Below are 27798 nucleotides of genomic sequence, written 5' to 3' on the forward strand. Positions count from 1 at the left end.
CCCAGGCACCCTGTTATTGTATTTTTTTTTAATTGCTTAGGATTTTTTTATGTACATGATCATGTCATCTGTAAATATAGTTTTATTTCTTCCTTTCCAATCTGCATGATTTTTTTTTCTTGCCTTAATCTAAAATTTAAGACCTCCAGTGTAATGCTAAGTAGAGGTGACAACATGCTTGTCTTCTTCCTCCTGCTCATAAGGGAAGGCAGTCCATCTTCCTTACCTGTAGGTTTTTCTTAGATGCCTTGCTCATGTTAAAACATTGCTTTCTGGGGCACCTGGGTGGCTCAGTGGGCTAAAGCCTCTGCCCTCGGCTCAGGTCATGATCTCAGGGTCCTGGGATCCAGCCCCGCATTGGACTCTCTGCTTGGCGGGGAGCCTGCTTCCCTCTCCCTCTGCCTGCTTGTGATCTCTGTCAAATAAATAAATAAATAATCTAAAAAAAAAGATAGCTTTGTTTAAGGAAAAAAATGCTTTCTGGGTGCTTTATCTTCGGGTTGGGTCATGATCCTGGAGTCCTGGGATTGAGTCCCGCATGGGGGTCCCTGCTCGGCGGGGAGTCTGCTTCTCCCTCTGACCCTCCCCCTTATCATGCTCTCTCTCTCTCATTCTCTTTCTCTTTCTTTTTTTTTTTTTTTTTTTTTTTTTTTTTTTTTTGTAGTTGTTTATTTATTTTTTTTTTCAGCGTAACAGTATTCATTCTTTTTGCACAACACCCAGTGCTCCATGCAAAACGTGCCCTCCCCATCACCCACCACCTGTTCCCCCAACCTCCCACCCTTGACCCTTCAAAACCCTCAGGTTGTTTTTCAGAGTCCATAGTCTCTTATGGTTCGCCTCCCCTCCCCAATGTCCATAGCCCCCTCCCCCTCTCCCAATCCCACCTCCCCCCAGCAACCCCCAGTTTGTTTTGTGAGATTAAGAGTCATTTATGGTTTGTCTCCCTCCCAATCCCATCTTGTTTCATGTATTCTTCTCCTATCCCCCTACCCCCCCATGTTGCTTCTCCATGTCCTCATATCAGGGAGATCATATGATAGTTGTCTTTCTCCGATTGACTTATTTCACTAAGCATGATACGCTCTAGTTCCATCCACGTCGTCGCAAATGGCAAGATTTCATTTCTTTTGATGGCTGCATAGTATTCCATTGTGTATATATACCACATCTTCTTGATCCATTCATCTGTTGATGGACATCTAGGTTCTTTCCATAGTCTGGCTATTGTAGACATTGCTGCTATAAACATTCGGGTACACGTGCCCCTTCGGATCACTTCTCTTTCTCTTTCAAATAAATAAGTAAAAACCTTAAAAAAATTGCTTTCTGTTCATTGTTTGCTGTTTTTTATTAACATGAATGGATGTTGGATTTGGATTGTTCAAGGAATTTGTACATTGCAGCTAAATTGTTGAATATATGTGCAGAAAATTGCTAATATTTCCTTATCTTGTTAATCTCCAGGATCTGTAATGATTTCATCTTTTCAGTTCTGATATTGATAATTCATGTTGTCTTTCTTTTTTTGCTAATTGGTCTAGCTAGAGGTTTTCAGTATGACTGATCTTTTTCAAAAGGCAATTTTTGGTTTCATTTATTTTCTCTTGTTTGATTTTTCTGTTTTATCACTTTCACTCTGTTATTGAAATTTATTCTCTTATATTTTCTGTGGGTCAGGAATCTAGGTGTGGCTTAGCTGAGTCTTCTGACTTTGGGGCACTAACACAAGAGTGTTATCAAGGTGTTGGTAGATGCTGCAGTCATCTTCTGTGGAAGAATCTGCTTCCAAGCTCACTCATATGATTGGCCAGAGTCTGTTCCTCCGGAGCTGTTGACCTGAGGGCCTCACTTCCTCATTTGTTGTTGGTTAAAGGCTGCCTTCAATTCCTCATCATGTGGGTCTCTCCGTAGTGGAGCTTGCTTCAGCAACTTGTTTCTCCCAAGTAACCAATAGACAGAGTAAGAGTTAAGCAGAATTCAGTTTTTTGAAACCTAATCTGAGAGGGGCAACCTATCACTTTTGCTAAAGTATTCTGTTCTTAGAGGCATGTCACTAGGTGTAGCCTACACTGAAGGGTAGGGCATTACACTGGGTGTGAATACTGGGCAGTGGGGGTCATCTTAAAGGTTTGCCTACTACTCCTTAAGAGAATACAGAGTGGTGTAGGGATAATGTACATGTTCAGCTTTACGATAGTTCCAGAGTACTGATTGACAGTGTTTGAGAGTTACTGTTACTGTAATTCTCACCAACATTTGGTATTTTCACTCGATATGTTTTTAATGTAATCATTTTAATGCTATAAATTTTCCTGTAAACACAGCTTTAGCCACATCCCAAAAGTTTGGTTTGTTTTCATTTTTATTGAGAGTAAATCAAACTGCAAGAAAGGAGATATGTAACTTAAATGAAATGTACAAATTCCTCAAAAGACAGAAAATATTAAGTGACCAAAACTGACATGAGTTAGAAAGTATTCCTTTTCATAAAGTGTTTGTATAAGATTAGTATTATTTGTTCCTTAAATCTCTGATAAAATTCAATGCAGCTATTTGCGGTAAAGTTTTTAATTATGAACTTAGTTTTTAAAAAATAGATCTTGTGTTAATTCATATTTTAACTTTCTTTAGCTGTATCCCACAGATTTTCATATACTGGTGTGTGCAAGTGTGGGGGAGGTGCCAAGGGAAAGAACCTCCAAGCAGACTCCCAGCTGAGCTAGGAGCTGGAGACAGGGCTGGATCTCACAACCCATGAGATCACCACCTCAGTGAAAGGCGAGAATTGGATGCTTAACCAACTGAGCCACCCAGGCACCCCTGATATACTGGGTTTTTATTTTCACTCAGTTTAAAATATTTTCTTTTGTGATTTCTTCTGTGACCCATAGTTGTTTCTAACTGTGTGGTTTAATTTGTAAATATTTTAGGTTTTTCCAGATATGTTCATGTTACTCTTTTTTTTTATGTTACTCTTTTTTTAAGGTTACTTTGTATCATTTCAGTCTTTCTACATTTCCTGAAATTTGTTTTAACGTCAGCATATGGTATGTATGAGTGGTCTATATACATTTGAAAAGAGTGTATAGTCTACTTTTGTTAAGTGTATTGCCTTATAAATGTCAATAAAATAAGCGGTTTGAAAATTCAAGTCTTTTGGGTGCCTGGTTGACTCAGTAGAGCGTCTAACTTTTGATCTTGGAGGCTGTGTGTTTGAGCCCCATGTTGGGTGTATAGATTACTTTAAAACAAAGAAAATTCAAGAGGCTCCTGGGTGGCTTGGTCCTTAAATATCTGCCTTCGGCTCAGGTCGTGATCCCAGGGTCCTGGGATTGAGCCCTGTGTTAGGCTCCCTGCTCTGCGGGAAGCCTGCTTCTCCCTCTCCCACTCCCCAGCTTGTATTCCCTCTCTGGCTGTCTCTCTCTCTGTCAAATAAATAAAATCTTTTAAAAAAAAATTCAAGTTTTCTAATATACTTACTGATTTTCTTTTTGTTCTGTTAAGTACTGAAAGAGGAGAGAATATTGGCATTTCCATCCATAATTACAGATTTTTTATTTCTTTGTAGTTATGTCAGTTCTTGCTTTATTGTGTAGGGTGTCCCTCAATTTGAATTTATCCATTCCTTTGTGTCTAGATTTAGGTTTTGTGTTTTTGGCAGGAATACCCCAGAAATGATGTTTTTTCTGAGTGTATTGGATCAGAAGGCAAATGATGTTGATTTGTGCTTAGTGTTAATTTTGGTACTTGGTTAAGGTTGCATTTGCTAGGTTTTCCTCTGTAAATGTATTGTTTTTCCCTTGAAAGTTTGGTTGATCTCACTTGCAAAGCCATCTGGGCCTGGGTTGGAAGTAGAAGATGGAAAGTCTTTATTTATTGATTCAACATCTTTAACTCACATGGTTTAATTCAAGTTGTTTCCTCTCACACTAATTTTGGAATTTTATATTTTTCTAGCAATGCATTCATTTGATTATGTATTTAATAAGTTTATTCTGTAGTTTGTAATACTTATGTTAATTTTTAATCTCTGTAGCTTTCATTTATTCTTTTTTGGTTCTGAATTGTTTGTTTCTTTTGTCCTTGATCTGTTATGCCAGAGGCCCAGGTATTGTTTTAAAAGAACCAGTTTTCGGTTTTTATTAATCTTTAAGTGATTTTTCAGTTCTTGATTTCATGGTTTTCTGTTCTTTAAATTTTTTTCTTCTTTCATGTTTGTTTGGGTTTGTTCTCTTGCTCCTTTCCTAACTTCTCTGAATTGGATATTTAACCCACTTATTTTTTAATTTCCTGTTTCAACTGTAAATTTATCTTAAAGAATTAAATTTGGAAACCACAAGTTTGTGTTTTCATTTCTTTATATCTAGTATTTTTACATTTTTCTTATAATTTAAAAAAAATGTCCTTTTTAACTCAGGGTTGTTTACTGGTGTTAAAATTTTAGTTTCCAGACATTAGCTACTCTTTTGTTATTGTTTCTATTTTTATTATAGAGTCTCTGTCCAGTGTATTTTTTTAGATTATATTGAGATCTTTTAGGAACTAATGCAGGAATTGGCAAACTATGACCCAAGGGCTAAATAGAGTTCACTGCCATCTGTTAAGCTTAAATGCTAAAATGGCTTTTACACTTGCAAATAGTTTTAAAAAAAAAAAGATTACTGTATCTTGTGATAAGTGAAAATTAGATGAGATTTGAGTCTCAGGGGTAAGTGACGTTTTATGGAAGATGGTCATGCTTATTTGTTTTCATATTGTCTGGTTGCTTTTGTATAGTTGTGGCAGAGACCATATGTCCAGCAAAGCCTTAAATACTTAATATTTGACCCTTTACAAATAAAGTATGCCAACCTGACACAGTATCTTTTTTTGTAAGTGTGTTTTTTTAGTTGGATGTCTGTTTCTGCAGTCAGTGTATCTATTAATTCAAGTTATTGATTTTTTTTTTAAAGATTATTTATTTATTTATTTGGCAGAGAAAGATCTCTGAACAAAGAGATCTTTGAACAGAGAGCCCGACCGTGGAGCTCGATCCCAGGACCCTGGGATCATGACCCGAGCCAAAGGCAGAGGCTTTAACCCACTGAGCCACCCAGGAACCCCAAGGTTTTAGCTTTGAGTCAAACTGTGGACAGTACATGAGTGAAGGAAGCCTAGCATTCTCTTGTTGCAGGGCAGAATGTAACAGCTATAAGGATAAAAAATAAAAGTGAAGTTGGCAGAGGCTGGGAAGGAGAGAACAGATTACTTTCCCTAACAGTTTTGTCTTTCAAAATGGAGAATTAAGAGGTGGTCAAATTGACAAAATAAACAATAAAACTATGAAGTTAGTATTTAAGATTTAAAGGTAACTTATTTAAGAATTAAAATTAATAGCACATATTTCAAACATTAAGAGGGCAAGAAAATAGAAAAGTTTAATAAGAGATAAATTTTTAGGTTTTCATATTAGAATTGGTTTTTTAAATTTTTAAATTTTTATTATTTTAAAGACTTTATTTGAGAGACAGAGAACAAACAGTGGGGAGGGGCAGAGGGACGAGAGAGAGAGAGAGAGAGAGAGAAACAGATTCCCTGCAGAGCAGGAAGCAATTATGATGTAGGGCTTGATCCCAAGACCCTGAGCTCAAGGCAGAAGGTGAACTGACTGAGCCACCCAGGCACCCTAAGTTGGTTTATTTTTATGAGACTGAAGCGCTACCTACTGCGCTAACGAGGCACCTAGTTGGTTTATTTTTAAAGTTGATAACTCAGAAGTAGTGGTGTCACCATATTATCTAGGGTTATAGGGACAACCATTAGAAAGTCTGAGAACTGTTTAAAGATTAGGATTGGGGTGGAGGGATTTGCTTTATCATATAAACTTCTTTGTAATAGTTGATATAGGGCATGTATTTGATGAAAGTAAAAATTCATAAAAGTTAAGAGAACAGAGGTAATTCAACAAAAAATAAGTTCAGTCATACATATATAGAAGTCTCATGTGCAGTGTTGCCCTCCTAGTCCTTCCCCCAAAGGTAATAATTTTATTAGCTTTTCATTTACTTTTCTGGTACTGTTCATGCAAGTAAAGGCAAGTATACATATTTTTTTCTTCCTCTTCCAGTACAGAAGGCAGCGTATTTATATACACTGCTTTTCACTTTAATTTTCTCAGCAAGCAGAGGGAATTTTCCTCAGAGTTTCCCCCTTTCTAATTGTTTAAAGAAGATTTTATTTATTTATTTTTAAGTAATCTCTACACCCGTTGTGGGGCTTGAACTCAAAATCCCGAGATCAAGAGTCACATGTTCTATGTACTAAGCCAGCTATGTACTAAGTCAGCTAGGCACTAGAAAAAAATTCTAGTTTTTTTAACAGCTGCAGAATATTTTGTGGATATAGAAGTTAGGTCCTCTATTGGTGGACTCTTAAGTTATTTACAATACTGTGTTATAATGAACAGTTCCTAATGAATAATCTTTAGATATGTCCTGTATATGCAGGTGTTTCTGTGAAGTAGAGTCTTGACATGGGATTGCTATATCAAAGTTTAAATGTGTTGCAGGTAAATAATACCAGAAACTCCATTGCGATAGTACTATTTTGCATGACTCTGTTTTTGGTGAGATTATGCTGTTGAACTTTTGGATTTTTGCCAGTCTTATTGGTGAGAAATGTTATCTCGGTTTAAGTTTTTTTGTTTGTTTGTTTGTTTGTTAAGATTTTATTTATTTTTTGACAGAGAGAGACACAGCGAGAGAGGGAACACAAGCAGGGGAGCAGCAGAGGGAGAGGGAGAAGCAGGCAGGCTTCCTGCCGAGTAGGGAACCAAATGCGGGGCTCCATCTCAGGACCCTGGGATCATGACCTGAGCCGAAGGCAGATGCTTAATGACTGAGCCACCCAGGTGCCCCTAAGGTTTTGTTTTTTAATATATGAGTGAGGTAGAGCATATTTATATATCTTTCAGGATGGTTGTGTTCCCCTTTCTTTTGGATGTTGGTTCTTGTCCTTTACTTTTCTATTAGCTCAATCGGTTTTTCTTTTCAGCTTAGAAGCTCTTTGTAAATTAGAGAGGTGAATCCTTTGTCTACATGAATTGCACATATGTACTCCCTGTGTCATTTGATCTGCTTATGAAACTTTTTTTCTGCCATGTAGAGTCTTTTGATTTGAGTTTTATGTATTTATTAGTGTGTTTGCTTATTTTTAGTATAACTGGATTTTGAATCGTGATACTGGGCTCTCCCTATTCAAGGCTTATAAAAGAATTCATGGGTTTTGTTTTGTGTTTTGTTTTGTTTTGTTTTAAATACTGGTGTGATGGGGTCCCTGGGTGGCTCAGTTGGTTAAGTGGCTGCCTTCGACTCCGGTCATAATCCCCAGGGTCCTGGGCTTGAGCCCTGCATCGGGCTCCTTGCTCAGTGGAGAGCCTGTTTTTCCCTCTCCCTCTGTCTGCTGCTCCCGCTATTTGTGCTCTCTCTGTCAAATAAATGGGTAGAATCTTTTGAAAAAAAAAAAAAAAAAATAATGGTGTGATTATTTTTCATATTTAGATTTTTATTCATTTGGAGTTTATGCTGGTGTATGGTGTGTGTGTGAGATATGGGGTCAACTTTATCTTTTTCCAAATGGCTATCCAGTTTTCCAGATACCATTTATTATAAAGTCCATTTTCTCTACTGTAAATTGATGATAGATTTTAGTACTTTAGCTGTTGCAAAAGTAATGTGACCATAGGTATAAAACCCTGGCCATTCTAATTGTCAGTTAACCTCAGAGAGAACAATAGGCAAAGTGGGAGGGACTCTTCCTTCTAAATAAGAATAGCTACTAAGTCCTTTATGTGTATTTTGGTGTGTAATCATCACAGCACTATAAGGAAGGTTTTTTTATTTTTCTCATCTCAGACATGGAAACAGGAACAGAGAGCAAATGATGTATCCTTCATTTAGAAAGTAGTGGAGGGGCGCCTGGGTGGCTCAGTGGTTTAAGCCGCTGCCTTCGGCCCGGGTCATGATCTCAGGGTCCTGGGATCGAGTCCCACGTCCGGCTCTCTGCTCTGAAGGGAGCCTGCTACCCTCTCACTCTCTCTGCCTGCCTCTCTGCCTACTTGTGATCTCTCTCTGTCAAATAAATAAATAAAATCTTTAAAAAAAAAAAAAAAAAAAAAGAAAGTAGTGGAGTCAGGACTTAAATCCAGAGAGAGATTCCATAGGCCTATGCTGTTTTAACACATTTAACTCTACAACACTGTGTCCAGTCTCTGATCTTAGTGGCGGCAACACAGAGGCTCGGTTTTCTCCCCCTTTCAAATTTATTGCTAATGCTGCTGCAGCAGCAATGGTTGTGGAGATGGAACCGGAACTAAATAAGTGTGTCTGGGTTCCAGCCTTACCAGAGAGCTTGCAAGAAAAGTTAAGATCTGTTTGGCCATTTGGGATTGTCAATGTACAGAAAATAGTTAATGTAGCAGGCTGGAGACTGCTATCCTTAGGAAGACTGTTTGTAAGTTGGTACTTGGCTAGAGTCCTGGCTGGTAAACAGTTCCCTACATTGATATGACTTGTCCTTAAATGATAAGAATGTCTTATTGTTCTTAGAGTGTTTGTGTAAATGATATGGTTTATACTTTCTGGGAGTTTGGAATTTTGGTACATGCTAGGCAGAGGGTATCTGGGTGACCAGCTCCCAATAAAAACCCTGGGCAGTGAATCTCTAATGACTTTCCCTGGTAAATAGCTTTCCACAAGTGTTACCACAATTTATTGCTGAGGAATTAAGTATATGTGGCCTCACTGGGAGAGAACTCTTAGCTTGTACTTGGTGTCCCCCAGATTTTGCTCCATAGACCTTTGTTTTTGCTTGCCTTGCCTTGTATCCTTCCATTGTAATGAGTCTTAGCTGTGAACACTTTATGCCAAGTCTTCTGAGTCCTTTTAGAGAATTACTGAACCTGGAGTTGGTCTTGAGGCTAATTCTAGACATTGACATTAAAATGTTTGTTTTGATTTGGGTGATAGGGGTATGTGTGTATATGTAGCTGGGAATTGGAGAGAGGGAGAAAATGATGGATGTATATATAATTTGAGATTTTTATAACTTTGGGAGGTTAGCAGCAATAGGAGCTGAGACTAACACCAGAGGAGAGTTTCCTCCTTTACATGTAGAAGGAATACTGGCAGATTAACCGTGCTTTGTGCTCAGTCATTACTGCGAACAGGAACTTCATTCAGCGGCTGTTGCTAATGATGACCTGTGGAGCAATAGCGTCAACAACCAAGCAGCAGAATAGTAGCTGCAGAGAGTCAGCCTTTAACTGAGCTAGCACTTCTCAGATTTTAGGATTTGTCATTCAAGAGAGGGCTCCTGCTTATGAAAATAAGACGTTTTTTTGAGAAGTTGTGTGACAGTTGTGGGTGAAAGAAGAAAGAGCCAAAGGCGTAATCATAGGTTTTAACATCTCTTTTACTTATTGCTAGAATAAGTAGACACAACCAGCATTCTATTTACAAGTACTGCTTATGTCCCTCTCCCCCAGATTAAAAAAAAATGCATTTTATTCCTATCTTGCTATGTGTCAGTATACAAGAAGTCCTTTATGAGAAGAAACTTAACATTAGACCAGTTTTACAGAAGAGGATAACAAACCTGTGATGTTACTCTAACCTAATACCTTAGATCAAACAGGCAGTACGTGACAGGCTGGATTCGAATGAAAGATGTGTTGGCAAAGTACATGCTCTGTTTTTTATACCATGGTGCCTATATTGGCTTTAGGGAAATTCATATTCCATATGGCATTTGGTTAATAAGCACCATTATTTTTGGAAATTGGTTTGTTCTAGGACAAATAAATATTATACTGTTTTATTAGAATCAGAGATGGAAGCATCGTCTCCAGTCTGCTTAAGTAGTAAAGTGTATTTGTAATTTAACTAAGATCAAAAGGAGGTTGGAATACTGCCCTATTTTTTTTTTTTTAAGATTTTATTTATTTATTTGACAGACAGAGACCACAAGTAGGCAGAGAGGCAGGCAGAGAGAGAGAGAGAGAAGAGGAAGCAGGCTGTCTGCAGAGCAGAGAGCCCGATGCGGGGCTCAATCCCAGAACCCTGGGATCATGACCTGAGCCGAAGGCAGAGGCTTTAACCCACTGAGCCACCCAGGCGCCCCGGAATACTGCCCTATTTTTGTGCTGCTTTGGAATTCCACTGGAAATTCCATTCACTCTGATTTCTTAATGTTTGTTTTTTAAGGAAACATGAACCAGCTTAAGTCCATATGATGTGGCTCTTATAAAATTTATAGGTGCTTATAGGTCACTAAATGATGCAAAAAGAAATTTTACTTTATTTTTTAAAAGAAATTTTAAGAAATATAAAATTAAATAAATGTTTTGTTAACATTTTTGAGATGGCAGTATGGTAATGGTCAATAGAAGAGATGACCAAAAATCCTCACAAAATGTATTTGATTGAAAGATCCATGGAAGGGGTCCTGGGTGGCTCAGTTGTTAAGCATCTGCCTTTGGCTCAGATCATGATCCCAGGGTCCTGGGATGGAGACCTGAGTTGGGTTCCCTGCTCAGCGGGAAACCGACTTCTCCCATGATCCCCCCCTCCACTTGTGTTACCTCTCTTGCTGTGTCTGTCTCTGTCAAATAAATAAATAAAGTCTTTAAAAAAAAATTCATGGTGACAAAATTTTTATTTATTTAATTGTTATTATTAAACATTTTATTGGAGAGAGAGAGAGAGAATATGAGTGTGGGGGGAGAGGCAGAGGCCCCACTGAGCCTGGAGTTTGACGTGGGGCTTGATCCCAGGACCCCAAGATCATGACCTTAGATAAAAGTAGACGCTTAATAACTGAGCTACCCAGGTGCCCCAGCAAAATTTTTAAAGTTCACTATTTTTCAAAATGAAAATAACCCCTTTCTCTCTGATTAATTAGTATTTATGCACGACAAGTAGAGAAGCCAGATGTAATAATCCTTGCTAATATTTTGGTGAATTTGCTTTTCTCAACACAGTAGCCAGAGTGATCCTTTAAAAAGTAAATCATATCATGTTACTCCTCTGTTCAAAACTCTGTGTCCCTCATTTTACATAACAGCATTTTTTTAGAATGGCCTTCAATGCCACACATTATTACACACCCTCCTAATGTCTTTATTTCTCTTTACCCCTTGCTTACTCCTAGTAACAGTTGCCTTCTCAGAGTTTTCTAGAATATGCAAGGGATTCTATACCAATTTCCTCTGCCTACAATATTCTTCCCTCAGATATCTACATAGCTTACTCCTTACCTCCTTTAAGACTTTGCTTAAATGTAACTTTAAGTCTTTCCTTCACTGCCTGTTTGAAATTGTAATTATCCTCTTCATCTCTGGCTGCTCCTTTTCCTACATTTTAAAAGCATGTATGACTTTATAAAAAGATTATTTATTTATTTATTTATTTATTTTCGAGAGTGAGAGAGAAAACATGAGCAGGGTGAGGGATAGAGTGAGAATCAGACTCACCTCTGAGCCCAGAGTCTGATGCCAGACTCAATCCCAGGACTCAGCGATCATGACCCAAACCAAAGGCAGATGCCCAAACAACTGAACCACCCAGGTGCCCCAAAAAGCACTTAAACTTTTAAAAAGGATTACGTAATTTAAAATTTTTGATTATTATCTGTTTTCTTTTGCAAGATCGTAAGCTCCGTACATTAAGGGGTGGGTTTTTTTCATCATTCACTGGGATTTTCCCCAGAGGTTAAAGATCTGGCTCTCATAGTTGGGTGCTTGGTAAATATTTGTTGGATTTGTTGAATGAAGGAATGTTATTGCTAAGGCAGTTATACACATTGAATTCAATATGGACTATGCTGTACAGTGGGATGGAATATTCAAATAAATGGCATTTTCGTTGCATGCCATGAATTAGAAGGCCTTTGGAGGGATAATTTGTCTTTTAAAGAGTTAATATTTTTTGCTAAGATGCCCATATAAAATGAAGGGACTCAGGATCATTTTATTGAAATAGGCTCATAAATGGGATTTTGAACATTGCCACATCTGCATATATGAAGAATTTGCCCCATTGTTGCCTTTTTATTCTCACTGTTGTAAAATCTCACCAGTGGCCTCCTTGGAAAGGAACATACTACAGATGAACAATGTAGTAACTATTTTGGGGTTGGTGGTGGTGGTAATTGTTTTTTAAGAAATGTGTTTAAGCACGATCACACAATTAGTAACTGAAGAGTGTTGATGGGGCTACAATGTTTGTGGGAATATGATCTCCAAGTCATTTGTAGGGGTAGGGGTAGAGTTACCAATAATAGGTAGTGCCTTTGGGTTTGGATATGCTTTGAATAGGAGGAGGCTGTGAAAGGGTGAATATTAACAAAAGGCTGAATTAAAAAATAAAACTTGGAGTTACTGTCTTACAGTTAATCTGAAAGCTTCTCTGGATATTCAGTTTATTTCCTTTTCTAATTTGTATTCTTTTTTGAAGCAAAAAAGATTTGAACATAGATGCCACGTAAAACATTATGATAGGTTCTGTGGAGGAGGGTATAAAGGTGATTTATCAGGAAACCATAATCAACAAGTGTATATAGTATGGTGAAACTTTACATAATATCACTTTTGTTTCTATTTATGAAAAAAGATAGTTAACAGAGCAGGATTAACGTGTTTTCTGTTCTGGAAAGTGTTCACAAAGCCTCACTAAGACTCTCTGCTAGAAATATTAATAGAGGGAGCTACCTTGGCTTTACAGTAGAACTTGGATATTAATTTCAGTATGCAGATTCTTATATTTAAAAAAGAAGTACTAGGATCATAGACAATTTGAGGTAATTTTGGTAGCCTCTTTTTTATGGTCATAGAGTAAAACAAATGCTATCTGAATTTCATGTGCATTTTACATGTGATCTGAAATTTAACTTGTTAGTAAAGGTTTATTTTCAGAATCTTCCTTACATGTTACTTTAGCAGCTGTTTCTCGGTTGTGTGGATTGCCTTCTGTCATATTAATAATATCTCTTTAGCGCGAACTAAAACCACTTCCCATCAAATTTGATAATGAAACACTTTATTTGTGCTGCTTAATTATAATATTCCTTTGCTTTGTTGTCATGTGTATTTCATTATCCTTCAACAGGAGAGAACTTCAGTAATTGATACTTGAGGCAGCTGATTGGTGTGTTGACTTAGCCAGAGAGCTAACAAATCCACAGAGCAACCGCTGCACTTATGTAAATTTACTTTGTGTTTCTAAGGAGACTGTTGATCCAGTGTTTTCCTATAGCCCACCTCCCGAGATGTCTTCATTATTTGGCTTATTAAAGCCTTTTTGTGTAAGGTTAATTTGTTTGTCTGTAGCACAGGGGTCTTCATCCTGCTTATTTTCCAACCCATCTCTTAAACCATAATCTCGTAGTGGTCAGCCCTTGCGAGAGATACTCAATTTACCTAGGTCTGCGTTGCTCTTTCCTTGGTATAGTGGAAAATTGCTTTTCAGACACTTAGGATATAAATATTAAGTATAATTTTCAGATTTTTTTTTGAACTGAAGTGGTCTGTAATTATAGGTGGTGATGTGTTTTTAGTAGAAAGAATTTATGTCTAGGAAAGAAAAGTTGTTTTTTAAAAGAAGGGCCTGTTTAAAATAATACAGAACTAATCGAGTTTTTGTCGTCTTTTACATAGCTTTACAAAATAATAGGACTTTTGGGATTTGAGCTTTATAATATTAAACAAACCTTTGTTTTCTGTAATTTGAAAATTAATTATTGGGGGAAAAAGCTTAGCCAGTAAATTTTGATTATCAGAATACTTTTCCTTTGACCTCATTTTCAAATGTAAGCTCCTTTTGCTCCTTGTCTTTTGTTTATCAGTCCTGAAATTATTAGGGTCAAAATAAAGAATCGTAATTATTTGAGAGATGTGTGGTTTAGTCTTCCTGAAGAATAGTCAACTCTTTTTCTGATATAAGACAGGATTCCCAGGTCTGAAACGTTAGGATCAAATCTTGTTTCTTGTGTATTAAGTATAAAAATAAAAATAGCCGTTCCAACCCTTCACTTAATACCCTGATGTTTGCTTTACATATGTGTAATTTTTTTGAAAGCTTTTCCTGTTGCTCTTGAAAGATCTGATAGAATTATCACACTTAAGTGTTTTATTTTGAAGACGCTGCAGTGGTAATCATTTTCTTATTATGACAATTTATATTTTATGTGGAAACATTGAATGTGACAGTTGTTATATTAATTTATTTAAGATGTCATATAAATTTAAATTATTGTGGTTTTTGTATATGTGTGTACTTGATCACATTTTTAGGCTAAATTTTTCTTTTATAGTTAGAAGTCCAAATGGTAATTCGGAGATTAAGAATAAAGTTTAAAAAAATTTGTTAAATGAATAGTTTTATTATATTTGGTTGATTCATCATTTAACCATGAGAGGAATTAGGCCAACTGCAAAGTTAGGGGACATCCTCCACAAAAGACCACCCTTACTTCTGACACTAGGTGTAAGTTCTGGGGGTTTCCAGAACCAATGCTTAGGTCCCATAATTTGCTAGAAGGATTTATGGAACTCACTGAAAGCTGTTACAGTCATGATAACTGGTTATTACAGGGAAAGTATATAGATTTTAGTCTGCTGAGGGAAGAAACTCATTTGGCCAAGTCTGGGAAAGTACCAGACACAGAACATCCTTTGTCCTCTCTATATGGCATTAGGATACATTATTTTCCCAGCGTCATTGTGTGACAGTACCTATGGAGTATTGTCAAATGGGGAAGTTCACTGGTGCTTTAGCAATTAAGTATATTTCTTGTTGAGAAGCTCCTTTATGTAGGCAATATACTACATTCTAAATGAAGTAATAATGTAGCATAATTTCATGATATCAATAAATTGCAAGTAACACTAATATTAAGAACCATTAAAAATAATTATGAAGAATATAACAATGTAGCAAAAGCTTACCACTTATAAAAGGATTATAGATTAATATTATAACTTTGCAAAATGCACTTAAAAGTGAATTATAAAATAAAAATCTAGCTATTTAACATCTATAGATTTATTCTGAGATAATTGAGTATGCAAAGTTGTGTAAATAAGGATGGGTGTAGTGAAAAATTTTACTTCTTTTCTTCTTTTAACAGATCTTATCAGTGTTCTGCAGGAAAGGTCCTAATGTCCAGGCTGATAAATACTTTATTCTTTCTCATTCCCAGAGGTTAATCATAAATAGGACTTTATTAAATATCCTATGTAATCCTATACAAAGAGGGTTTCAACTTTATTTATTAGAAATGGATATATATTTTAAGAATTTGTTACATAAAATACGAAAAGCATTGCTTTCAGTTTTTGTTTTTTTTTAAAGATTTTATTTATTTGAGAGAGCACACACATGAGCAGTGGGGAGAGGTAGAGGGAGAAGGAGAAGCAGACTCCCCGCTGAGGCTGGAGCCCCATGTGGGACTCCATCCCAGGACACTGAGATCATGACAGGAGACAAAGGCAGACCCTTAACTGACTGAGCTACCCAGGCCCCCAATTGCTTTCAGTTTTTAAGCGTGTTTTATCAAAACCAAGTCTTGTATCAATTTTTTAAATCAGTTTTTGTTGTTAGAATGGGGAAGTGACTTTTTTTTTTTAAAACTTTACAAAGTTTACTTTATTGAATGTTGCCTTTCACCTTTTGGAGATTATTACCTCGTCATACTTACACTGAATACACGTACCTTGAAAATGAGTAATTAATCAACAGTGTTTATTGCAAGTGTTTAAGGGATACCTGTGTATTAGAAATGTTAATCCTCAGAGTAACCCACAAGGATGGGTACCATTATGATTCTTTTTTATAGATGAGCACACTGAGCCTAGTATCAGACAAAGGTAAGTTTAAATGTAACTTAAAGGTAAAGTTTAAATTAAAAAAATACATAGGAGCCTGTTCAAACCTACATATAGTCTACTCTAGAAGACTGTATTTTAAACCATTTTATGTTCTGTGTTTATTACAATATTTCTATAGTAGTTCTCAGTCGGGTACACGTTAGAGCTTTGGAAATAATACAGGTTTTGCCTCAGCCTAGATCTTCTAGTTAAGAATCTCTGGGGTGGTGGGGCGCCTGGGTGGCTCAGTGGGTTAAGCCTCTGCCTTCGGCTCAGGTCATGATACCAGGGTCCCGGTATCGAGCCCCACAGCAGACTTTCTGCTCAGCAGGGAGCCTGCTTTCCCTTCTCTTTCTGCCTGCCTCTTTGCCTACTTTTGATCTCTCTCTCTGTCAAATAAATAAACAAAATCTTAAAAAAGAATCTCTAGGGTGGGACCTTATAAATAGTATTTATTTTATTTTACTTTTTTTTTTTGAAGATTTTATTTATTTGAGAGAGAGGAAGTGAGAGGGAGCATGAGAGTGGGAATGAGGGGCAGAGGGACAAGCAGGCTCCCCACTGAGCAGGGAGGGAGCCCAATGCAGGATTCGATCCCTGGACTCCAGCATCATGACCTGAGCTGAAGGCAGATGCTTAATTAATTATTAATTATTTTTATTTTATTAATTATTAATCCAGCATTATGACCTGACCTGAAGGCAGATGCTTAATTAAGCTACCTGGGCTCCCCAAATAGTATTTATTTTAAACTGGTTATATGATTATAATGCATAACCAAGGCAGAAAGCCATTACATGTAATGTACCTGGCACTATGCTATAGACTGTGGGGAAATATAATCAAATATAAGACACAATAATAGACCTCAAAGTAGCTGAAAAAAATCTTTGCATACATATTTGACAAAATGTGTGATATTGGTAGTTAAACATACAGGAAAGATATATTCTGCAAGTGTGCATAATCCTAAAACATACACATTTTAGTGCTGCAACACAGTCAAAATTAAATTCAACCTCTTCATTTGGGGGATAGAAAAATTTTCAAGGATGTGTTATTTATTTGTGATCAGTAGGTAAGAGTGGATATGTAGTGAAGGGATAGTGTTTGAGATGGGAGAATAGCATAAAGAGGCAAGAATAAAGTTGATGTGTCTGGGGCAAATTCCAGGACAGGAGTGTTACCATGAGTAGGAGGTCCAGGTTAGAAAGAGCTTTTAATAGCCATTACCGTAAGTTTAGACTTGATTAAATAGTAAGCAGCAGGTAAAACTTTCATGTTAATTGTTGACTGGTGATTTCCTAGTTAGTAAACTAGGTAAAAGTTTATTAAATGAGATAGGAATAGAGCGGTGAGTAACTCAGTTCACTTCCCAAATGGAAACTGAAGTGGCATGTGGGCATTAAGAAGACTGCAAACAACTTCTTTGGATTCTTAGCTCTCAAGCGCTGTGGGGTCTGTGTTAAAGTTTGACACCTTTGCTAGATGCATTTTAAGTAATCTCATGTGCCTCCAAGGGAGTGCTTTTCTGAAAGTTTGTTCCTTTTTTTTTTTTCCCCCCTCCAAGGTTTTATTTATTCATTTGAGAGAGAGCAGGAGAGCCAATGACAGAGCACAGACAGGGGGAGCTGCAGAGGATGAGGGAGAAGCTGACTCCCTGCTGAGCATCCCTGCTGAGCAGGAAGCCCATGGGGCTCCATCCCAGGACCCCAGCATCACGACCTGAGCTGAAGGTAGACCCTTAACGGACAGAGCCACCCAGGAGCCCCTGAAAATTTGTTCTTTGTTAGCTTTTTGATAAAAAAAATTCTAGAGCAAGAGTTGCTTCCTTGCAGGAGAGTTTGGTTCTTTGGGTAACTGAAAGGTGTTTGCACTTTTGGTTCTCTTCTCTTTGTAATGGCTGACTTTCATGACACTGCTTTATTCTTTTTTTCAATCAGTCTATCTTTTAAATCCTTTGGTAGAATTCTTATTTGCTTTTCCTTTAGCTGCTGTATCCCTTTGTATTTTATTTACGAGAGGCTGTTATATTTTCTTAATTTTTTGTTTTTACAAAATCAAATCACTCTTATTTGCTCATAATTTAAAGTTGTGTAATTTTTCTGGTGTATATTATCTGCCTTTTGATTCTTTCCTTCCTTTATCCTAGGTATAGAGTGCCATAAGTAACTCATAATGATTGTGTTTTTGTTTTGTTTTGTTTTTTGAATGTTGTCTGCCTTTGAAGAGATGCCTTCTGGATCAGCATTGTATAGGCATGAACTCTGAGAATTAACTGTAGTAGTTCATCGCTTGATCAATCTTTTCTTATCCCTTAAAGGTTGATTCAGCATAGTGATGGTAATGACTATTTTAGGCAGGGAAGAAGTCTTAAGTCATTAGGAATCCTCTGGCTCAGAATGATGCATCTCTGGTTTCATTGTTTTATTTTGTTCATATTTTTTTTACTTTGTATTTGGAAAAAATTTAGAGGTATAAAGATACTATGGAAGGGTCCTGTGTACCCTTCACAGTTTTCTCTGATGGTTGCATTTTAATTATAATGCATTATCAAAACAAAGATGTTGATATTGTACAGTGCCTACTTATAACTCTGTTTCATTTTATTGCTTGTGTAGATTCACATAACTATCACCTCAATCAAGACACAGAATTGATCAGTCCCCCACAAAGATCTCCATTCTCGTACCCTTTTATAATCATATAATCACCAACTATCTCAGCTCCCTTGCAACCACTGGTCTCTTTTTCACCTCTATAATTTTGTCATTTTGAGAATGTTATATCAAATCATAGAACATGTTATTTTTCATTTTGAGAATATGGTTGTTTGATTGTTTTGTATGTTTCATTTTAAAGAAACCACAAAACTGTCCAAAGTCGCTGTACCTCCTGTCAGTAATGTATAAGAGATCCACTTTCTTCCACATTCCTCCCTTGCATTTGATACTGTCATTTTTCCTTACTCTAATTGTTTTGATAGGTGTGGTGATGTCATAGTCTTAAATTTTGTTTGAAGTGCTCTCTGTGGTTTTAAAATTTGCATTTCCTTAATGTCTAATGGTGTTGAGTATCTTTTCATGTGCTTATAGGCCATTTGTATATCTTTGGAGAAATGACTGTTCAGATGCTTTTTGCCTGTTTTTTACAAATACTTCTTTTAATTATTTAGATTTTGCAAATACTTTCTCCCATTCTCTGGCTTGTCTTTTCATTTTTTTGATGGTGTCCTTGAAGTACAGTAGCTTTTTTCGTTTGTTTGTTCTTATTTAAATTCCAGTTAATTAACATACAGTGTACTACTAGTTTCAGATGTACAATATAGTGATTCAGTACTTCCATACATCGCCCTGTGCTCTTCACAGGTGCACTTCTTAATCCCCATCACCGTTTATTAAACATGTGCCTCCACCCACTTCCCTCCTGGGAACCATCTCTTTGTTCTCTATAGTTAAGAGTCTGTTTCTTGGTTTGCCTCTCTCTCTCTCTCTCTCTTTTTTTCCCCCTTTGCTCATTTGTTTTGCTCCTTAAATTCCACATATGAGTAAAATTGTATGATATTTCTCTTTCTGTGACTGACTTATTTTGCTTTGCCTAATAATCTCTAGCTCCATCCGTGTCATTGCACATGGCAGGATTTCACTCTTTTTATGGTTGAATAATATTCTATTGTGTATATATACCTCAGCTTCTTTATCCATTCGTTAATTGATGGACACTTAGGCAGTTTCCATAATTTGGTTATTGTAGTTATTAACACTATAAATATTGGGGCGCATGTATCCCTTTGAATTAGTATTTTTGTATTCTTTGGGCAAATACTCAGTGCTATTGTTGGATTGTAGGGTAGCTCTATTTTTAACTTATTGAGGAACCTCCATAATGTGTTCCACGGTGATTGCACCAGTTTGCCTTACCCCACAATAGTGCAAGAGGGTTCCCCTTTCTCCACATTCTTGCCAACACCTTTTTGTTTCTTATGCTGTTGATTTTAGGCATTGTGACAGGTGTGAGGTGATATTTTCTAGTTTTGCTTTGGATTTCTCTCATGGCGAGTGATGCTGAGTATGTTTTCATGTGTCTGTTGGCTGTCGGTTTGTCTTCTTTGAAAAAGTGTCTGTGTCTTCTGCCTAGGTTTTAATTGGATTATTTGTTTTTGGGGTGTTGAGTAGTATCAGTTCTTTATATATTTTGGATACTAACCGTTTATTGGATATTTGCAATACCTTCTCCTAGTCTGTGGGATGCCTGTTAGTTTTGTTGATTGTTTCCTTTGCTGTGCATAAGCTTTTTATTTTGATGTAGTCCTCATAGTTTATTTTTGCTTTCATCTCCCTTGTTTCGGGAGACTTATTTAGAAAGTAGTTGCTGTGGATGATGGTCAAAGGAGTTAGGATTTTTACAGTTTTTTTTTTTTTTAAGATTTTATTTATTTATTTGAGAGAGAGAGACAGCGAGAGAAGGAACACAAGCAGGGGGAGCGGGAGAAGGAGAAGCAGGCTTCCCACCGAGCAGGGAGCCCGATGCAGGGCTCCATCCCAAGACCCTGGAATCATGACCTGAGCCAAAGGCAGATGCCTAACGACTGAGCCACTCAGGCGCCCCGGATTTCTACTGTTTTTGTGGTTTTTATTTTTTCAGGTCTCAAATTTAGATCTTTAAACTGTTTTAACTTTATTTTTGTATGTGGTGTAAGAAAGTGGTCCATTTTTGTTCTTTTGCATGTTGCTGTCCAGTGTGTCATTTAGTTTTGGCCATATTTCTGAACTCAATAATACAGTAGTATAGTGTATAATCTTTTGTGACTGACTTCTTATGCGACTGACTTAGCATGCTTGTGAGATTTATCTATGTTACTGTAAGGAGTGGTAGTTCATTCTTATTGCTATAAATCACTGCATTTACAAAAATCTATCCATTCTGAGAAAGAGGAATCCTCTTACACTGTTGGTGAGAGTGCAAGCTGGTATACCCACTCTGGAAAATAGTATGGAGGTTTCTCCAAACGTTCAAAATAGAGCTACCCAAGGGCACCTGGGTGGCTCAGTGGGTTAAAGCCTCTGCTTTCCGCTCAGGTCATGATCCCAGGGGGATTGAGTCCTGCATTGGGCTCTCTGCTCAGCAGGGAGCCTGCTTCCCTTCCTCTCCCTCTGCCTGTCTCTCTGCCTACTTGTAATCTCTGTCTTTCAAATAAATAAATAAAATCTTAAAAAAAAATAGAGCTATCCTATGACCCAGCAATTGCACTACTAGGTATTTACCCCAAAGATACAAATGTAGTGATCGGAAGTGATCGGAACATTGCATCCCAGTGTTTACAGCAGCAATGTCCATAATAGCCAACTATGGAAAGAGCCCAGATATCCATTGACAGAGAATGGATAAAGAAGATATGGGGGGTATATGTGTGTGTACATGTCTATCTACATACACACATACACAACAGAATATTACTCAGCCATCAAAAAAAAAAGAAAAGAAATGTTGCCATTAGCAATGACATGGATGGATATAGAGGGTAATTAGGCTAAGTGAAATAATTCAGAGAAAGAAAATTATCATATGATTTCACTCCTATGTGCAATTTAAGAAACAAAACAGGAGTATAGGGGAAGGGAGGGAAAAATAAAACAAGGTGAAATCAAAGAGGGGGACAAACCATAAAGGGACTCTTAATCATAGGAAACAAACCAAAGGTTGCTGGAGAGGAGGGGGTAGAGGAATGGGGGTAACTGAGTGATGGACGTTAAGGAAGGCATGTGATGTAATGAGCACTGGGTGTTATATAAGACTGGTGAATCACTGACCTCCACCTGTGAAACTAATAATACACTATATGTTAACAAATTGAATTTAAATGAAAAAAATTTCCTTAAAAAGAAATCTGTCCATTCTTTCATTGATAACTGGCTATTTCCTATTTGGCAGGTAGAAATAATGCTGCTGAGAACATCCTCATATGTTTAGGTACACATAAACATGCAGTCTCCTGAGTGTATCCATAGGAGTAGAATACATAAGGATTGTAGGCTGGTCATATATTCAGCTTCACCGTATTGAGTCAGTTTTCCAAAACTGTGCCAACTTGCACTCCCAACTAGTAACATACTTGTTCTGATGCCCCATTTTGTTATCAACTCTTGATATTGTCAGTCTTTTTTAATTTCTAGTATTTTATTGTGATTTTAACTCTCATTTCCCTGATGACTAGTGGAATTAAGTATCTTTTCATATGTTTATTGGATATGATAATAGTCATTTAGATATAGGTTAGAAAAATATTTGTTTCTGGTTCACTTACAATGTTGATGGCTGTTGTGAAGCTGTATGTGTTTTTATTCTGGAAATTAGGCCGAATTCCTAATATTCCTTTTGGATATGCTCCTGTTTCAGAGGGAAAGGGAAAAAATTAGCAGAAACTGCTAAAATCTTTTGATGCTTCTGCTTGCATTTATTGAAGGTCATGTCTATTCATATTCCATAGGCCAAAAAAGCCTATCACAAAATCGTGTTCAGTGTCGGAAGTTCTCTCTCACAGGAGGCATTGCAAGTCACATCATCATGGATGGGGGTGAAAAATCCTTTCACAGGAGGAGAAATCACAAATCTCTGGAACAAAAAGTCTGCCACTTTGTTAGGGACCTGTTGAACTCTTTTGTGGTTTTCTTTTACCTTGACTTTTTCTTAGTGATGCTAATGAGGTTTTTTTTCCCCCTCTGGTTATAAAATCTGGTGGCTCCATCAGTTAAGCATCTGACTCTGGGTTTCTGTTAAGGTCATGACCTCAGGGTCCTGAGATGGATCCCTGCTCAGCAGAAAGTCTGCTTGACAGTCTTTCTCCTCCCTCTCCCTCCCCCTTTGCTCTTTCTCTGCTCTTGCTTTCCCTTTCTCTCTAAAATCTTAAGAAATCAGTAAAACTTGTTGGGGTTATATGTAATTGCAGATATTTTCTTCCTCTCTGTAACTTGCCTTTTAGATTCCTCATGTCTTTTCCTAAATAAAATTCTTAAAAAAAAAATTGACATGTAGTGTTAGTTTCAGGTGTGCAACATTAAGATTTGATATTATATATATTGTAAATAAATTTCAATGTCTCATTTGTATTTTTCCTTCTTAACTGTACTTTTGTGTCTTACTTAAGAAAATTTTCCTTACTCCAAAATTATGAAGATACTCTTCTGTTACCTTCTAGAGTCTTTATTGTTATACCTTTTACATTTCAGTGTGCAGTCCTCCTAGAATTAGTGCTTAGTTGACATTTTAACATACTTCTATAAGTCTAGGAAAAAGCTAAAATGGTTTTAGTAGTTTCAAATAAACTCAGTTTACATATAGAAACATATTAATACTAAACTCATGTATATGTAGAAAATATATCTGTTAGTAACACCTCTTTTACCAAATCCTCAGAGATAAAAACATACTGGGCGTGTTTAAATTTTTACTGCTTTTAAACCTTCAGAAATTCATCTTTCTCCATAGCTACAGGTAGCCAGTGAGCCACAAAGTCTTTCCTAGTTAAGGTATTATAAGGAAGATAACTGATGTTCCTTAAATGAGGCCTTAATCTTGGTCCTTCCGGAAGTTGAGATTTTCATTTTAATTTCATCTTGTGTGCTTACTTAATTTCTTCCTCTTGTCCCACCTTGTCTGTATAAATTTCTAGTGAAGAACCAATGGGAATAATATCTGGATGTCTAATACAGGGATTGTTTAAATAATTTTATTTCTGTTATGCAAACACATTGGTGGTTTGCCTTTCTTTAGCAAAGGCTGAAGTTTTGTCCTATAGTGATACTTAACACCTAAACATTAAACATCTTTTGGAGAATTATAACTATTCTAATATTTGTGGGATAATTTGGGAATTAAGTTTTATCATCCTATAGACCAAAATATTTGATCTTAAGAATTGACCAAGTAAGGGCACCTGGGTGGCTCATTTGGTTGAATGACTGCCTTCCACTCAGGTCATGATCCTGGAGTCTCAGGATCGAGTCCCGCATCAGGCTCCCTGCTCAGCGGGGAGTCCACTTCTCTGACCTTCTTCCCTCTCATGCTCTCTCACTCTCTCTCAAGTAAATAAATAAAATCTTTCAAGTAAATAAATAAAATCTTCAAAAAAAGAATTGACCAAGTTAAACAGTGACATTTGGACATTGTTTGGTTTTAACTCTTTTTTTTTTTTTTTTAAGATTTTATTTATTTGACAGAGAGAGACAATGAGAGAGGGAACACAAGCAGGGGGAGTGTGAGAGGGAAAAGCAGGCTTCCAGCTGAGCAGGGAGCCCAATATGGGGCTCCATCCCAGGACCCTGGGATCATGACCTGAGCCACCCAGTCTCCCACAATCGGTCAAAATTCTTACGTGTAGGAAAGAGGAAATTACTTAAACACAAGTTGTTTAAAAAATCATACAAATTAAAGATCATTTTGAACATTAGTGAATAAAAAAATCACTAATTATAAATGATTTGGTCAATATAGAAATAAGTTATGCCTTTGTGTTCAACTTTAAAAAAATACATAGGTATTGGGGCACCTGGGTGGCTCAGTGGGTTGGAGCCTCTACCTTCGGCTCGGGTCATGGTCTCAGGGTCCTGGGATCGGGCCCGCATCAGGCTCTCTGCTCAGTGGGGAACCTGCTTCCGCCTCTCTCTCTGCCTGACTCTGCCTACTTGTGATCTCTCTCTGTCAAATAAATAAAAATCTTAAAAAAAAATACATAGGTATCAAGAAGTTGGGATTCTTAGCAGGTACTACACAAATGATTTCCATATGAGTACTTAGAAATAAATATGCTGGGGGCACGTGTGTGGCTTTGTTGGTTAAGTGTCTTCCTTTGGCTCGGTTCATAATCCCAGGATCTTGGGATTGGGTCCCACATGGGGGGGGGTCCCTGCTCAGTGGGGAGCCTGCTTCTCTTTCTCCTCAGCCCCCACTAGTGCTCTCTCTCTTTCTGACCAATAAATAAAATCTTAAAAAAACAAAAAACAAAAAACAAAATCAGTTTCAGGGTACAACCCCTAAATGTGGTTTCTGGTACTTCAGATGTAACATCTGTTCATAACAGGGCTGCAGGATTATGTCCCCCATTATGTGATAACAGTTTTTTTCTTTCTTTTTTTAATAACAACCATGTGGCTATGCAGTAATTTTTCTTCTGTAAAATTTACTTCCAACCTTTATTTAGGTTTTGTGATTTTTGAGGACTTCCCCTTAAATGCCTTGACCTTCAGACAAAGTAAACTTTTGGTATTTTTAGTAGTAAATGTGGACCATTATCCAAGACTCATTTTATTAACATAGTATTTATTGGTCTTGCTTTTCAGCGGGGATCTGATGAGCTTCTTTCTTCTGGTGTCATTAACGGACCTTTTACCATGAACAATTCTACTCCTACAGGTGTGTATGGTGAGTTTTCACTTTTTCAAAATCTAAAATGTTTTCTTTCTGTGAGTTTAAAAAAAATTTTTTTTACAGTGTTCTTTGCTCATCTAACAAACATTTCTTGAAGTCCATTATTTATGACAAAACTAAAATTTATTGCAGTCAAGCTCACATAAATGAAATTACGAATTGTAGATCTTAGGTTTTAAGAATTTGGATCTAATTTGGTAATTACTTTTTTGATTGATGTTCTTTGTGTTTTATAGTTGTGATAAAACTGTCAATCAGTTGGTGACCCAGAACAATTGAGTAAAAGCTGGATTTAAAAGCTTGTATTGAATGATGGTTTAGCATATTAGAAGTATTAAAACTATAAGATCACATGATTTTGAAAAATTGGAACATAATTTACATTCCGTAGGTTACCATGTGGTTTAAAAATAAATGTTCTTGAAATTTGGGGACTGTAAAATGAACTGCTGGAGTATAGTTAAGCGGCTCTTGCTGTATAGAAGATCCCAGTTAGGGATGGTAATTTGTACTGTACCACTAGCAGTTGTGATAGAGAGAATGAAAGCATTCACAGAAGGTGAAATTAATAGTAGCTGGTGACTAATTGAATGTTTGAATAAGGGATTCCATCAATGATTTATTTCCAGGTTTTGGACTTGGATAATTGGGTAGATGAATGGTGGTGCCATTTATGTAGAATATATCGGAAGAAGTTGGACAGCATAACGGGTTCAGATTTTTATATGTTGAATTTGAGGTTCCTTTGCAACATCCAAATGGAAGTGTTGGGTAGTCACTGGATTCTTCTGGTCTGAACATCAGGCGAGAAATTTGGAAATTAGTATCATCCACAGTTGAAAAGGCATGAAGAGTGGAGAGTTTCAGAAAAGGCCAGATATTTATTTATTTATAAAAATTTTATTTATTTATTAGAGAAAGAGTGTAAAAGAGCATATAAGCAGCGGAGAAGGAGAAACAGGTTCCCCACTGAGTGGGGAGCCCAGTGTGGGGCTCAATCCCAGGACTGTGAGATCATGACCTGAGCCGAAGGCAGATGCCCAATGAACTGAGCTACCCAGGTGCCCCTGAAGGCTAGGTTTTTATCCAAATATTTTTGGGGTTACAGGGAATAGGAAATGAATGGACCTCACTTTCCAGACCGTGAGCTATATGGGGTTTAAGAGAATGAACAGCTTTTTTCTGAGGACTGTATAAGAGAAGTAGACTCGGTTCTGTTAAGGCAAAAGATGCAATGAGAATTCATGGAAGAGATTAAGAACATATGGGAATTAGTTAACCATGGTACACTGTTCTACAGTACTAAATGGAAAGGTTTTGTGGACAGGACAGAAGCAGAGGACTTGTTCTCGTGGAAGTGTGAACAGAGTAATATGAGCATGACACTAAAACGTTTTCTCAAACTTGAGCTGGCATCAGAATCACCTGGAGGGCCTGTTCAAGCATAGCTGTTGAGTCCATATCCAGAATTTCTAATAAAGTAGATCTGAGGTGGGTCCTTAGAATTTGTATTTGCACAAGTTTCTGGGTAATAGTGATGTTGCTTTGAGGAACCATACTTTGAGAACTGTTATATGAGGAAATACTAGAATCTAAAGTTTCTAAACCTAATTATCCTCTTGGTCAGGTATGTTTGTAAAAATGCTAAAAAAAATTGTTGTTAAAAAAAAATTGCTAGAGACTTAAAGGGCTTGGGTGGCTCAGTTGGTTAAGCCTGTGACTCCTGATCTCAGCTCACATGCTTTGATATCAGGGTCATGAGTTCAAGTTTCGTGTTGGGCTCCATACTGGGCATGGAGCCTACTTAAAAAAAAAAAAAAAGTCCTTAGTCCTAGAGTTACAGTAAATTTAAGGTGGGGCCGATTATATTAATATTTTAAAAATAGGTCACTTTGGTCATGTATATGAACTACCAGGATGGATAACCAGAAAGATTTCATGTTTGTTGATTGATTACTTAGGAAAAGAAAGGCATATGAAATGGGAGTTTAGCTGGCAGCAGCAATTTGTTCTGTTTTGCTTTTATGTTTTGAATGTCTTATATCCCGTTCTGTGTTCAGTGTTTCTCTTCCTGAAGCATATCCTCTTTAGTAGCTATTTCCGCAAAGCTCTATAAATGGTAACCTCTCAGAGTTTCACTAAAAATGTTTATTTCATTATCACTATTCAATGTTAGTTAGCTATTTTGAATTTTAGGTTGCCAGTTTTTTCTCTTAACACAATGAAGGTATTGTTCATTATTCTTTTGGCATCTGTTGTCAGTATTAGGTAAAATTACTTCTCTATAGTCATTTTAAAACATTTTCCTCCTTATTTTTGTTCAGTGGTTTAACTAGCTATTTGTAGATATGGATCACAGGTTCTCAAACCTGGATATTCGCTAAAATAGCTTGGGAAGCTCTGAGGAAAATAGAGATACCTTGACCACACCAATTCTAAAATCTTGGGGTAGAAGGGTGAGCAGTTTTTTT

At 36.9% G+C, this 27798-nt stretch overlaps 1 protein-coding gene across 7 annotated transcripts in view; it reads left to right on the plus strand.

The window, feature by feature from the left end:
* Positions 1-27798, plus strand: part of PTBP3 (polypyrimidine tract binding protein 3) — a 116290-nt gene that overhangs the window by 11297 nt on the left and 77195 nt on the right. For 4 of the 7 annotated variants that reach the window (XM_046023753.1, XM_046023756.1, XM_046023754.1 and 1 more), the window contains exon 2: positions 25240-25312. In XM_046023753.1, the coding sequence (XP_045879709.1) occupies positions 25291-25312 (22 nt within the window). In that variant the 5' untranslated portion in view covers positions 25240-25290. Of the gene's footprint in view, positions 1-25239; positions 25322-27798 lie in introns of all 7 variants that reach the window. The other 3 variants (XM_046023752.1, XM_046023757.1, XM_046023755.1) reach the window with 1 other exon arrangement.

This window comes from Meles meles, chromosome 11 (assembly GCF_922984935.1).
Source record: "Meles meles chromosome 11, mMelMel3.1 paternal haplotype, whole genome shotgun sequence".
In the NCBI taxonomy this organism is placed as follows: domain Eukaryota; kingdom Metazoa; phylum Chordata; class Mammalia; order Carnivora; family Mustelidae; genus Meles; species Meles meles.